This window comes from Protopterus annectens, chromosome 3.part0 (assembly GCF_019279795.1).
Source record: "Protopterus annectens isolate FY-2018-M chromosome 3.part0, PAN1.0, whole genome shotgun sequence".
Lineage (NCBI taxonomy): Eukaryota > Metazoa > Chordata > Ceratodontiformes > Protopteridae > Protopterus > Protopterus annectens.
In genome coordinates, this window is record NC_056731.1 from 1,608,571,988 (window position 1) to 1,608,585,810 (window position 13,823).

Below are 13,823 nucleotides of genomic sequence, written 5' to 3' on the forward strand. Positions count from 1 at the left end.
ATGGTCTGTTGTGATTAGTGTACAACTCTGGTAAACAAACTAAATAAATAAATGAATTTTGCAGGCATGTTAGTGTTTATGGACATCAGGCTTGATTTGGCAGACATCTTAATATTTATGGACATTAGGCTTGATCTGAAGCTTTGTGTTTCTAAAGTATAGCCTAACAATCTACGTATACCATGCTGGTGAGGTCACTAATAAGACTGAAACATGCATGTCTACAGCTAGTGGGGTTTGGCTTTATTCACCTGAAATGTACCCATAAAGACATAAAAAGTAAAACGTCATAGGCATTAAGAGACCATGTAGCTGAAGCAGTATATGTCCTTAAGGTGTAACTTGCATGTATCCTATGGGCCTCCATTACATGAGGCTTACTGTATTACACAGTGAAAACTAAAGCTTGGCTGTTTTTTTTTGCAGTTATTACTGAACGGTTTGTCTGTGTGACCTTTTTTCCCTTTGGTTTGGATGTTACTATGCTTTCAAATTTCTTTCTCCATGCCACTTCTGAAATTGGGTTATACCCAGTCAGACTGCCCCCGTTAGCAAGTACAAGCAAGCAAACAAACAAATAAAATAGATAAAATAGAACATAGAGAGGTTGTAATTCCATCAGAGCAATAGACAGTCAGTTCCTTTTGCTTCAGCTGTGTTTTTCCCAAAGCACAACCTGACACAGATCCAATTTGCTGTGGAAAGCAACATGTTTTGTCTTTGTCCAGTATGACCTTGAGGAAGTGTAGGATAACTGTTCTATTTCCTTTGTGGTCTTTTAATTTTGGGATACATAGTAAATATTACAGCATGTAAGAGTGAAATGGGAATAATTAATATTTTTTAATTGACTTTCAAGCTTGCTCAAGGAAGTTGGACTATTTTCCCTTTGGTTTGGATGTTACTATGCTTTCAAATTTCTTTCTCCATGCCACTTCTGAAATTGGGTTATACCCAGTCAGACTGCCCCCATTAGCAAGTACAAACAAGCAAACAAACAAATAAATAGATAAAATAGAACATATCAGAGAGGTTGTAATTCCATCAGAGCACTAGACAGTCAGTTCCTTTTGCTTCAGCTGTGTTTTTCCCAAAGCACAACCTGACATAGATCCAATTTGCTGTGGAAAGCAACATGTTTTGTCTTTGTCCAGTATGACCTTGAGGAAGTGTAGGATAACTGTTCTATTTTCTTTGTGGTCTTTTAATTTTGGGATACATAGTAAATATTACAGCATGTAAGAGTGAAATGGGAATAATTAATATTTTTTAATTGACTTCCAAGCTTGCTCAAGGAAGTTGGACTTATGCCGCTGAGCTAGTGGAACTGTTGCAAAGTCTTGTAGTTAGTATATTTGGAAATGCAGATATGTGGGAAGGCAGAGGGGCTTGCCTACCTACAAAGAAACACTTTTTTGTACTACTTTTACAGTCATTAAAGTGTTTTGTTGATATAACAATTTTGTTTAGTACTAGTGTGATGCTTCGCAGTACAGTGTTCAACTATAGAACCTTTTACACGATATTGAAAAATGTTGCATAGTGTAGTCAGGGAGAAGAGGACGCACACCTTATTGCAGTTTGTTCAAACCTTTTTTGAAAATGCATATGTTATACTGTTACAGCATGTTTTGATTGTAATCAGTGCAATCTAGTAAAGCCAATACAGCTTCTTGTATTAAAGGAACTATAACATTAATTTACTTGAAAATATGAGGTAACATTAGACTGCTTCAAAATTGCCCCTTTGATTGCAATTGAATCCTGCCTTCAGTAAAACCAAAACAGCTGTATTACACTGACAGTAAAGGCTGAGGAATTCAAATGGCTTTGATGCATGATATGTTCAGTATATTTACGGTCCCCTGGATACATAACTTATAAATATGACAAATTCTAAGTAGGTATTTGAATTGTCTTGTAAAAAAAATTCAAAACTACTGTTACTTAGTACTTACTTATTTAATTACTTTTTTACTGTCTCATTATCCGAGGTAATTTCAGTGAGAGGAGCCTGGGACAAAAGAAAGAGTTTTCTCAGTGTTTCATTTAAAAAGTTGATATGAAAATGTTGGATCTGATAAACATAATATGCAGTCCTGCAGTGCAGCATGAATGTTAGGAAATGCTTGTAGATTGGTATGATTTACCAGTGAGTTGACAGATTATGTAACTTTCAGTAATATTCACATCTGAATATTTGTGCCTGTAGCTCTGGAATCATAGCATACATTTCTGGTTTGATCTTCAAGAATATCTGAAGCTCTTTTGCCAAGAAGCTTTTCATCCTTTTGAAGTAAAGAAGCAAGCACAAGTAAGTTGTGAATTATATATTTGTTGAAAGCAGAATCATGAAATATTGTGCTTATATCTAACATGCAAAAGTATTTACTTAGAAGAGTTTGTATGCTCCCCCCCCCCTTCGTTACTGCTGTTTCCTCCTAAAACATGCTGGATGATTGGTTATACTAAATTGTTTTGATGTGCTGCATTTCCTTTCACCCTTGTGGCCCATACCTTGCCTGAAAAGGGTCTGTAGACCATCCCACTTAATTGCTTAACAGATTATTAAAATTAAGTTGAATTAAAATTATGTGACCATTTTGTCCTTGTCATAGCTGGGTATTTTGGCTAGCATATTGCAGTACAAAAAACATCACTTATACTTTAATTTCTGATGATGCTGTGCTTTTGCAAATGTTAGTGGTGGGTATTTTTATTGGCATGTTGCAGTAAAAGAAAATGTGACTTATACTGAAAATATAGACTTGCTTTTCTTCTGATGCTATGCAGTCTCTGTTCAAACATGTCCTGGATTAGTCACCTTAACTGTCATCATTTAACATTTGTCAGAAAAAAAAACATTACTCCAGCATGTTTTGTCCATTGTGATGACAAGGTTTAGATCCCTGGAGTGTGTGTCTCTGAGGGATTGGGATTTCTTTAAGTGTAGCATGTCCAACAGCTCTGGGTTTGACATGGCCTTGTATGTTAAGCAGAGATCGCCTCTGAGTAGACAATATGTGACAGAGTATATGTGGAATTTTTTTAGACAGTCAGCATAGGGCATCTGCTTTAGGCCTATGATTCTTTTAGTGAGGTATTTCTGCAGCCTTTCCAGTTGTTGCAGATGCCTTGAGAGGTACATACCAAACAGGGCGTTGTATTCTATAATGGGTCTAATGAGGGATGAGTAAAGTGGGACAATGACCTCCTTTTTTCTGGATAAAAAGCCCTTAGTGATGAGGTGTGCCACGTAGAAGGATTTCATGACTGTTGTGGCAATGTGGTTATCGAAGGTGAGACCACTGTATATATGGGTCTACTTTTACTCACCGAATAACTTACACTTCTTCAATTCAGAAATTGCCGGTACTACTTCAGGAAAACACAATTCAACTGAAACCACAGACTACCAAACTGCTTTGCCTGAAAAACGAACCAAGTGGCCACCAGGTGAAAAAAGTTAACAGAAAGAAATTACCCCCCCCCCAACTAAATATACCAACTCTGAGAGTGCACAAAACTGAGGAAAAGGGCAAGGTTCACCCCGGTGGCCAAGTGGTTCATTTCCCAGGGAAAGCAGTTTGATAGTCCATGGTTTCGGTTGAATGGTGTTTCTCTGAAGTGGTGTCGGGTGTCAGCAATTTTCCGATTAAAAGAAGTGTAAATTCGGTGAGTAGAAGTAGATACATATGTGTATGTGTGTGTGTGTGTATATATATATATATATATATATATATATATATATATATATATATATATATATGTATATAGATCCCCTTCAAGACATCTAAGGTTCATAACATCGAAGCTCATAACATTGAGACCATAACATCTAAAACCCATAACATCTAAAACTCATAACATTTAAACTTTGCATCACAACTTCAAAACCTACAAATCACATGTAAATAACATCCCCTCCACATAAAACACCAGCAAAGTTGGTTTCTGCAGGAGGGCAAGCCCCCCTGTACCCACCCCGTATAAATTAAATATACAAACTTCTTGATCGCACTACAGTGGGATTAGGAAATTAAAGTTTGCTACTTTGATGTTGTTTTAGCTGGAGGGAATGTTATTTACATGTGATTTGTAGGTTTTGAAGTTGTGATGCAAAGTTTCAATGTTATGAAATTCGACGTTATGTGTTTTAGACATTATGGGTTTTAGATGTTATGGTCTCAATGTTCTGAGCTTAGATGTTATGACCATTCGATGTTTTGAAGGGGATGTGTGTGTATATATATATATATATATATATATATATATATATATATATATATATATATGTGTGATGTGATGGTATGAGGTAGTGCCATCTGTGTCAAGTAGAGTAGGGCAGTGCATGTGTAGCATATGCCAGCATAGCTAGCTGGAGTTTTGTAAAGAATTATATATCATTTTATTATCACACTAATTGGTACAGATGCTTGTGTTAAAAATGTATTTGTAAAGTTGCTTGTGTTAAAAATGCATCAATAGTGGGTCCTGCTGGACAGAAAAGAGATATATACGTATGTCAGACTTTATTATTATAACTGATTAAATCTATATGTTTTAACAGAGAATTCTGGAATGGAAGAGGTTAATCTGAGTCCAGCTAATTTTGAAAAATAGGTGGAAAATTAAATGGGTTGGTTTTAGCCATAAAGAGTTTATCTTACAAGTCTGATTGCAGCCAGAGCCAAAAATGTCTGGAAAAACTAGGACTAGGAATCTTATTGTTTTGCCTTTAGGGGTGAACTAATTGCTACCCTGGCAGGGTGGAATTTTTTGAAATTATTTTATAGCTTTCAGATGCTGCAACAGATCTGGGCGTGTATTGTACCAGATTCAGGTGACCAGATGTGGTGTTATTCTATAACCAGCAGTAAAAGGATTTTTTTAGATATTAGTGAGAGATATTCCAGAACTCTAGCTGCAGCATTTTGCTTTTTGGAACCTACCAGGAAAGATCCCTCTTAGATATCTCACACAACCTCATACCTCATCTTACCTTGCAGTAGTAAGCAACTCAACACACTTCATCTTGCCTTGCTTTAGTAAGTAACCAGGGAACAGTCTTTCTTTAGTCAAGTCAGGAAAACAGTGAGCTTAGTTAAGTATTGTTTTTCTGCATCTGTGTGAATCTATCCAATTGTGTTATTTTTTTGTATCTCCTATGACTGAAACTCTGATATTTATAGTAACTAGAGATTCAGTATTCTCATGTTTTCTATTTTATTATTTATTATTAATTTTTCTATACCTTTTATTGTGGCTGGTCTTTTAGACAATACTTTTCAATACTTTTAATATCTTAAGAGTACTTATGCTCATTTTAGTGACACTGTGGCTGCTCCTGAAAGTCTTGCTGCATTGGTCAAACTCTACCATTTGTATTAGTATTAATTTTTCTAAGTATAATTGGGTATCCTTGTAAAAGCCTTAGAGTAGCTGATTGGTGGCAGCATAATTACCTTATAGTCTGGGTAGAGGGAGCGCAGCTGGTAAATCTGTGCCAGCCTTTCCCAGGTGTGTGAGTGTGTGTGTGTGTGTGTGTGTGTGTGTGTGTGTGTGTGTGTGTGTGTGTGTGTGTGTGAAAATCAAATATTCAAGTGTGTGTGTCAGCTACTTGGAACAGGGACACAGAGCTCCAAATTTATCAATGTGTGGAGTCTTGTTTGGGGCCTGGAGAGACAGAGAGTCCAGCCCCAGGTCTGGAGTGTGCTCCCTGTGTGCTGTTAATGGAAATTGTGCTTGGTGCAGAGAGCTGCATCTGAAAATACTGTGTGAATCCATTTTTGCTCCTAGTGGTTGTACCTCACCAGTGTCAGTGGTGAGGATTGAGGCTCCTTGATTACTGGCCCGGAGTAGGGACTGTCTCTCACACACACACATACACACACACACACACACACACACACACACACACACACACACACACACACACACCTTAGTAGTTATGCTGAAATACAAACTCTATGAGATATCCAAAAATTTGAAAAGATGAATGAGCAAAGGAATGGGTCAAACACCAGCTGATAGCTTCAACACGTTTAATAAAACATGTAAAATAAAATAGCAGAGTAAGCGCTTTCATCTTCAAATTTATCACTAAGGAATCAAGACTTTGTCATACCACTAAACAAAAGCCATACATTAATTTAAGTAGTGGAAAGGTCTTCTGATAATATTATATGCCTGGAAACCATATGACTTATACATCCAACTTTAGCATTTAAAAACTATGTTTTTAAAATTACATTTAAAGTTCACTGAGGAAATGAGGCCAACATTACTATTTGCATTAGAGACTATTTGCCACTTGTACTCTTAATAATCCAGATTTCCTAATATGACTCCCTATGTTGTTACTTGCAAAATCAATAACACTGAATAAAACCTTTTAAAACCAGAACAAACTGTAGTGTGCAATCTCTCAATCTTTGGATGGTCTTACCTACATAAAAACTTTCACATGAACAACAAACTGCTGGGTATACCACATATTCTAACAAGCAAGAAAATTATTGGGAGGTCTTGTAGTCTATTTGTGCAAAAGGTCCAAGAACTATCATTTATAAACCTGTGTGTTGCAGTTGTTACACTTAATAGTCCCTTTATTTTGTTCAGGAATTGTGTATGTTTTTTTTTTGTAAAATATTTTTAATGTTACACCCCTATGGTTAACACAGTTCAGTGATTCATCCTTCATTTTAAACACTTCATTATCACCCTTCAATATTTTGCAATTTTCCTTTACTATTTTGTAATACATAAGCTGTCTACATTATAGGTCGGATCCAGCTGTGCTCCAAGCTGAGTTAGTTTCATGTCACCACCACTGGAAGAATTAATATTTTCAAGTGTAGGCTGAAAGTTAATGAGAACTGTATGCTGATCATATCTTCTTCAGAAGTTTTTAGCAAGATAAGCATGTCATAACGTATGAATAATGGCTGCTAGTGTTTTGTAAGAACAGATAATGAGTAAAAATGAAATGAAATTAGATAACCATAGCTGAAATAAAATAAACTGTGCCTGTGATGTCTGAGACATACACATGCCAAGACTTTTTTAGATTTTCACATGACATTAGCTGATAATAGTTGAGACTGCGGTGGTGGTGCTGCGGTAGCGTTGTCACCTCACAGTAAGACGTTGTCCTGTTCGATTCTCAGCTAGAGCGTCTTCTGTGTGGAGACATGTGTGAATGGGCATACCTTCGTTGAAGGTTGTGCGTCAGGGCCGGCAACTCAGCACGTAAAAATCTACTGCCAATCATTAGCGGACCGGAGTTCTGCTGTGGCGACCCCTAACCGGGAAAAGCTGAAAGACACAACAACAACATTAGCTGGCAGTAGTTGAAGTAGCACATAAAATCGCTTGCCTTATTCTTTTAACATGTTTTTAGGGTGATTCCTTACATACGTTTCAAGAAGGGATGAGATGATATAATTAAGATGAATGGTGTTTCGTACATTTTTAAGGTTATTTTAAGAGTGTTCAAGAATTTCATTCCATGAAAATTTGACACAAATTTATGCCCTACGTGGGTATAATCATGACTATACAGGGCCATCTATAGTTACTACATATGTATAGGAATTTATGGCTGCATATCATGTTGTCTAAACAAGATCCATGATGGCTTCTTAATCTGATTAAAATTCCAAATGATCAGTGAGAGCATCTCAAGAATTTGCAAGAGACATTGTTCATTGCTTTAAAGTATTCATCGGCTCAATTAAAGAAATACTAGATATAGTTATATATTCTGACAACAGTGAATTAAAACATATGTTTTCAGCCTGTGTCTAGTAGAGGACAAAAAGTAATAGTAATAGCATGGCTTTCAAAATGCAATTTTCAGAGAGTTTCTGACCTTCAAAGATATTCCATCTAAAAGACCATCTCCCTGAACAGGCTTCATAATTTACTAGAGATGTGGTGAGATGTGGTGTCACAGAAAGAAAGATACAAATAAGATTTCCCAAGCTTTAACTAATGTAGATATTTTTAAAAGAAAAAATACTGTCAGTCATCATGGAGGATTAAAGCTGTAAAATGTTAGCTAGTTGATTAATGTATATCAGAGCACAGGGTTTGATTCCATCCACCTCCATTTATGTACTGTGTGACTGTGAGCAAGTCACTTATTCAGTCAGTGCCCCTGTGTTCCACTGAGAAGGGAAACTTGTATCCAGTAAATTTAGCAAGCTAACAAATTAAATTAATAGAACATACTTATTAGAGTACTGTGAAGTTTTGCTGAGGAACTACAGCAAAAGAAAGTAACATTTTGTTTTGTGTGGATCTATTTTGTTTTGTGTGGATCTAAAGGCCCAGGTGTTTGTAAAATAAACATTATCCTTGGAATTATTTACTACATATCTGCACAATTAACACTGAAAAATTCAGTAAACATTATTCTTGGAATAATTTACTACATATCTACACAATTAACACTGAATAATTCAGTAATTCATAATTAATGTACTACAGTTGCTGACTCAGAAGATTAAGGCATCTAGATAGTAGCCACATGTCATGCCATTAGCTGTTGTAATTTTGTAAATTGGGATGCAGTTGACATTGGCATTAACTATGAGAACAGATATATTCTGGGTAACATAGTGATAGATATAGTGATAAAACTAGTAGTCTTAAATGAAACAAAGCAAAGTTAGTCTTTGAAAATATGCGTAGATTTAAAAATGGGCTGGGAAATGCAGGAAAGCTTAAACAGAAACAGCAATCCAGGAGTTCTAAGTCTGCAAAGAGCAAAACAGCAGAATTATGTTGAAGAACAGACCTGTAGCAGATATTTACAAACAATATTGGAACTGCCTACCTCTGCTTTTAGTATAGATCAAGAAAGCAATGAATTATTTTATCTGCTTTAGATACTGAATATAATAAAAAAAACTGAAATAGGAAAAAGTAGAATTAGGTCATAGCACCGTGGGCGGCCATGGTGGTGCAGTGGTTAGCGTTGTCGCCTCACAGCAAGAGGTTCTCCGGTTCGATCCTCGGCTGGGGTGCCTTCTGTGCAGAGTCTGCATGTCCTCCCTGTGGTCGTGTGGGTTTCCTGCGGGTGCTCTGGTTTCCTCTCACATCCCAAAGACATGCTGTAGGTGGATTGGACACTAAATTGGCCCTAGGCATGAGTGCGTGCATGTGTGTGCCTTCCATGAAAGGTTGGGTGCCGGGCTGGCAACTCAACACCGTAAAACTCTACTGCTAATCATGAGCGGACAGGTGATCTGCTGTGGCAATCCCTAACCGGGAAAAGCCAGAAGAAGAACAAGAAGGTCATAGCACACTATCATTTCTGACATAAAAATTTATTTTAGCTATAATACTTTTCGGAGAGTTTAGTCTTGACTAATGAAGTGTGCCCTACGCCATACTTTGTTATCGTTTTCTGCTCCACTATCCTTGGCTAGGGATGAGAGATCTTTTATAAAAGAGCAGAAGGAGAGTTGACCATATAAATAAATCTTAATTGATACCAGGGCAGTAGTGCCAGTTACTGGATGTAAACTATCTCAAGATAAAGATGAAAATATAACTAATTCTGTAGACTTTGAACCTTGAGTCTCTCATATACAAAAGAAAAAGTAATTGTCTAGTTTCAAGGGCTGAGAGAGAGGACTTGTCAGATAGTCAAGATATCATTTGGAGTAAATCCACATTCTTCCTGTACTGTCCTGGGAATGATTGTCTTAACAAATTAGAAATAGTAACAGATTTAGTTAATTAGGGCTCGTGGGAAGACAGGTCTGCTTGTGTCTGCACAGTGGTAGAAACTGATGTTGTTGAAATGGCTTTACAAGATAAATAAGTGAAGGAAAAAGTGATGGGCATCTCTGCAGAGTCACATGAAAGATGACAGCATGCAGAACAACTGACTCTATATGTCCTAACTAATTCACTAAAACAGATTTGTTGACTTTCTTCTCTTGAAAATAAGAGCATCAGTGGTTGAAATAACCTTATTATATTTTGAAAGAATTATATCAAGAGGGAACATAGCTATTTTAAATGCTCAGCCTTTTCACTTTAGTTTGAGATATTATCAGGCAGTTTGCACAGTATGTTCAGCATGTGTATGATATCAGTATGATCCAATCTAAATTTTACAGAATAGCATCAAAGCTGACATTCAGGAATCAGATTAAAGCATGAAATTACATGTTGTTAGAACAAGTTATATGAAGTTATATTATTATTCAAGGAAACAAGTAAATGTCACTTAACTATTACAAAGCAGACTTCATTTGCTGTAGTCTGCAGTGCTTTACAAAATGTCTTATTATTACAGAACATAGTAGTCACTGGACACTGAAAATGGGAGTGCATTCAGAGGCTATTACAGATTTTGCTGGAGTGGGTTATAGTGACAGACAATAACTATGCTTGTGATTTTTGCATGTGAATTTTACATGCCAGAGCTATGATTCGTCATGCTTAGTATGAGCATGAAATGAGCTGGTAATGGATTATACACTTGACAAAATAAGGGAACACACATGGGGTTACTTCAAGAGAACTGTGAATTAATACCTTTGATAACAAGTAGCTATAGTCAGGAAAAGAAAAAAATAACCTTAGTACTGCTTTGGTAAAGACAGCAGTTAGATTTGGATGTTTCAGGAAAAATAAGCTATTCTGCTGCTATTTTGATTTTGCACTAGTGTTTCAAAGCTTATAACGATCAAGTTTATAGCCTTAAGATAAGCCTTGAAAAAGCTTGCCACGTAATAAAGTCAATCATATTTCCTGTTTCCTAGCCAGTTATATTAAGGCCACTCTTAAAGGACATCAAAACTTCTACTTGCCGTATTCTGAATGAGAGTACTTTCCACACCCACCTTACAGTACAGGGAAAACAATATAAATATACATATATATATATATATATATATATATATATATTATTATTATTATTTATATATTATATATATATATATATATATATATATATATATATAAAACTTTTTTTGGTTTGTTTTTGTTTTTGTTTTAACACCATTAGGAACAACCACGCAATCTCTTTTACTCTGTGTCTGGATTGAAAATCATGAGACTACAATAAACTGATTTTTTTTAAAGAAAAAAATGCATTCAGTGTTTTATAATGATATTTTATGTTAATTATAATTTTATAAAGATTTCTTATTAGTTTACACTTTTATAAATTAAAATTCAAATTAAATAACCTCTTTTCAGTGTGTAATTTACCAAATGATGACAGTTTTAGCCTTCTTTAGTAATCCATTCCCTTGGTCTGCCCCCCCCTTGTTTAGTGAAGTAACTGTGTTCCCTTTCTGGTCTGCTAAGTTGGTCGTGCTTGTAAATGTAAACAGCAGTACAATATTCAGTATTGGGTCTATCCTTTATTTTATGTAAGTACTACATTTTTGTCCTTGCTTGTAGTAGTTTTTAGTATATCTCTGATTGCCATGTAACATTTCTTTATAATGGCTCTTATATTTGCTTCAAATGTGAAATTACCTTCAGTTATTATTCCAAGATCCCTAATGTTTGGCATTTCTTCCAAAATATCATTATTATTCAGGTGCAGCGGTTAGCGTTGCCGCCTCACAGCAAGAGGTTCTCCGGTTCGATTCGCGGCTGGGGTGCCCTCTGTATGGAGTCTGCATGTCCTCTCTGTGGTCGAGTGGGTTTTCTCCGGGTGCTCCGGTTTCCTCCCACATCCCAAAGACATGCAGTTGGTGGATTGGACACTCCAAATTGGCCCTAGGTGTGAGTGTGTGCATGTGTGTGCCTTCTGTGGAAGGTTGGGTGCCGGGCTGGCAACTCAACACTGTAAAACTCCACCTGCCAATCATGAGCAGACAGATGATCCGCTGTGATGACCCCAACCGGGAAAAAGCCGAAAGAAGAAGATTCAGATAGTAAGGAAAGCGTGGGTTATTATTACAAAAGTAAATCACCTTTGATTTATTTGCATTAAATTACTTAAATCTACTTTTTGCCCAGATATACTGTGTCCAAAAAACTTTGTAACCTAAACCGATCCCTTATATTGGACACTGTTGAGCCTACCTTTGTATCATGCACAAATTTGCTACTTCAAATTTTGTAATTTTTTTAGATAGTCTGATATAAAGACAGTAAACAGTTCCGATCCCAATACAGAACCCTGAGGGACACCAACTTCCAATTTTTTTGTTTATGACAAAACATTGAGGGATTTTTATCTTGCAAGTTCTACCAGTTCTAACCAGTTGCCAACCTATCTTATAATGTGGACATTTATCTTCCTTTCATTCATAATACTTAAACTTTTCTCAAGAGGCACAAAATCAAAGGCCTTACCAAGGTATAAATATACAAAATCCATATTAAGTCCCTGATCCACAGCTTCTAAAATATTTTTGTAGAAACTAGTCAGACTTGTTAAACAAGAACAACCCTCCATGAAACAATGCTGATGGAGTTTGAAGCCACACACATATATATGTTTACTAAGAAATTCACATATGATACGTTCAAAACATTTCCCAATAAGCAGGTCAAACTGATCGAACACTAATTGTCAGTCAGTGTGGACAAGCTATCTCTCTTTCTGAACAGGATGTATATCCCGTACTGTTGCTATGTTAATACAAGTCTGAGTTGTAAAATTTGATCTTTGACCAGAGTACATACATACATACAAATGTTTCAAGCACAGGCATTAAAGCCCTTTTAGATTGCCAATATGCCAAAACACTTGTTCCCATAATAAATGTCCAGGCTGTTCTTAAAAATATCTAAACTAGTACTTGCTTTAATGTAATTTGGTAGTCTGTTCCAAGCATCAGCTACTCTGTCAGAGAACCAATTAATACACTTCTCATTCCTATAGAATCTTCTACAGAGGTTATCTGATGATTCTCTAGTACTTTTTGATAACCCCAAATATTCCCAGAGGTAGTTGTCCCTAAATGGCCTATATACCTGAATAAGATCTCCTCTTAAATATCTGTAAGAGACACTGTATAAGTTCAGATATTTTAGAATTTCAAAATAACTTAGATTTTCACATCCATGGATGCCCTTAGTATATTTCTGCTGTACTCTTTCCAGTTTACTCATGCTTGTTTTCCTATAGGGTTTCCATATTGTTATTCCATACTCAAGTTTGGGTCTAATGTAGCTAACAAACAATGACTTCATTATATTTGATTTCCTAGACTTTCTAAATCTTTTTATACAACCTATAGTTTTATAACTATCATTAGCCAATTGGTTGATATGATTAGAAAAACTCATAGCTGAATCTACCCAGGTCCTTAAACGAGTCTACAGTTTCAATTACTGTGTGCTGTATTAAATACTTACTTTTCAGTTTATGTCTCCCAAATCTCATATGCTTAGTTTTTGATGTATTTATCAACATATTATTCCCCTGTGCCCAAATGGTCAATTTAGTCAAATTATTTTGCAGACGTGCCTTATCTGAAACACTTGTAATCAGTTTACCCAATTTCAGGTCATCATCATATAGATTGTAGAACACCTCAGATGAAAAAGTAAGGTCTGAAAGATACAATCTAAATACGTAAGGTCCTAGTACAGAGCCCTGCGGGACACCTTGACTGTAACCAAGGATTTCACCTGTTCAATTGGTGTGTGATACTTGCCATGTTCTATTTGTAAGCCATGCAGCTATCCATCTTATCAACAGTACATCAATACCTAGTTGTACTAAATTTATTGATCAGTGTTTTGTGCATGGCCCTGTCAAATGCTGAAGTTAAATCTATATAAAACATCACAGCACAACTTTTCATTCATAGCTGTTATTATATTGTTATAGA

At 36.0% G+C, this 13,823-nt stretch overlaps 1 protein-coding gene across 1 annotated transcript in view; it reads left to right on the forward strand.

Moving 5' to 3' along the window:
* RGS22 (regulator of G protein signaling 22) overlaps positions 1-13,823 on the forward strand; it is a 971,253-nt gene that overhangs the window by 492,470 nt on the left and 464,960 nt on the right. The window contains exon 14 of the mRNA XM_044065939.1: positions 2,213-2,314. Coding sequence (XP_043921874.1) covers positions 2,213-2,314 — 102 coding nt within the window. The remainder of the gene's footprint in view (positions 1-2,212; positions 2,315-13,823) is intronic.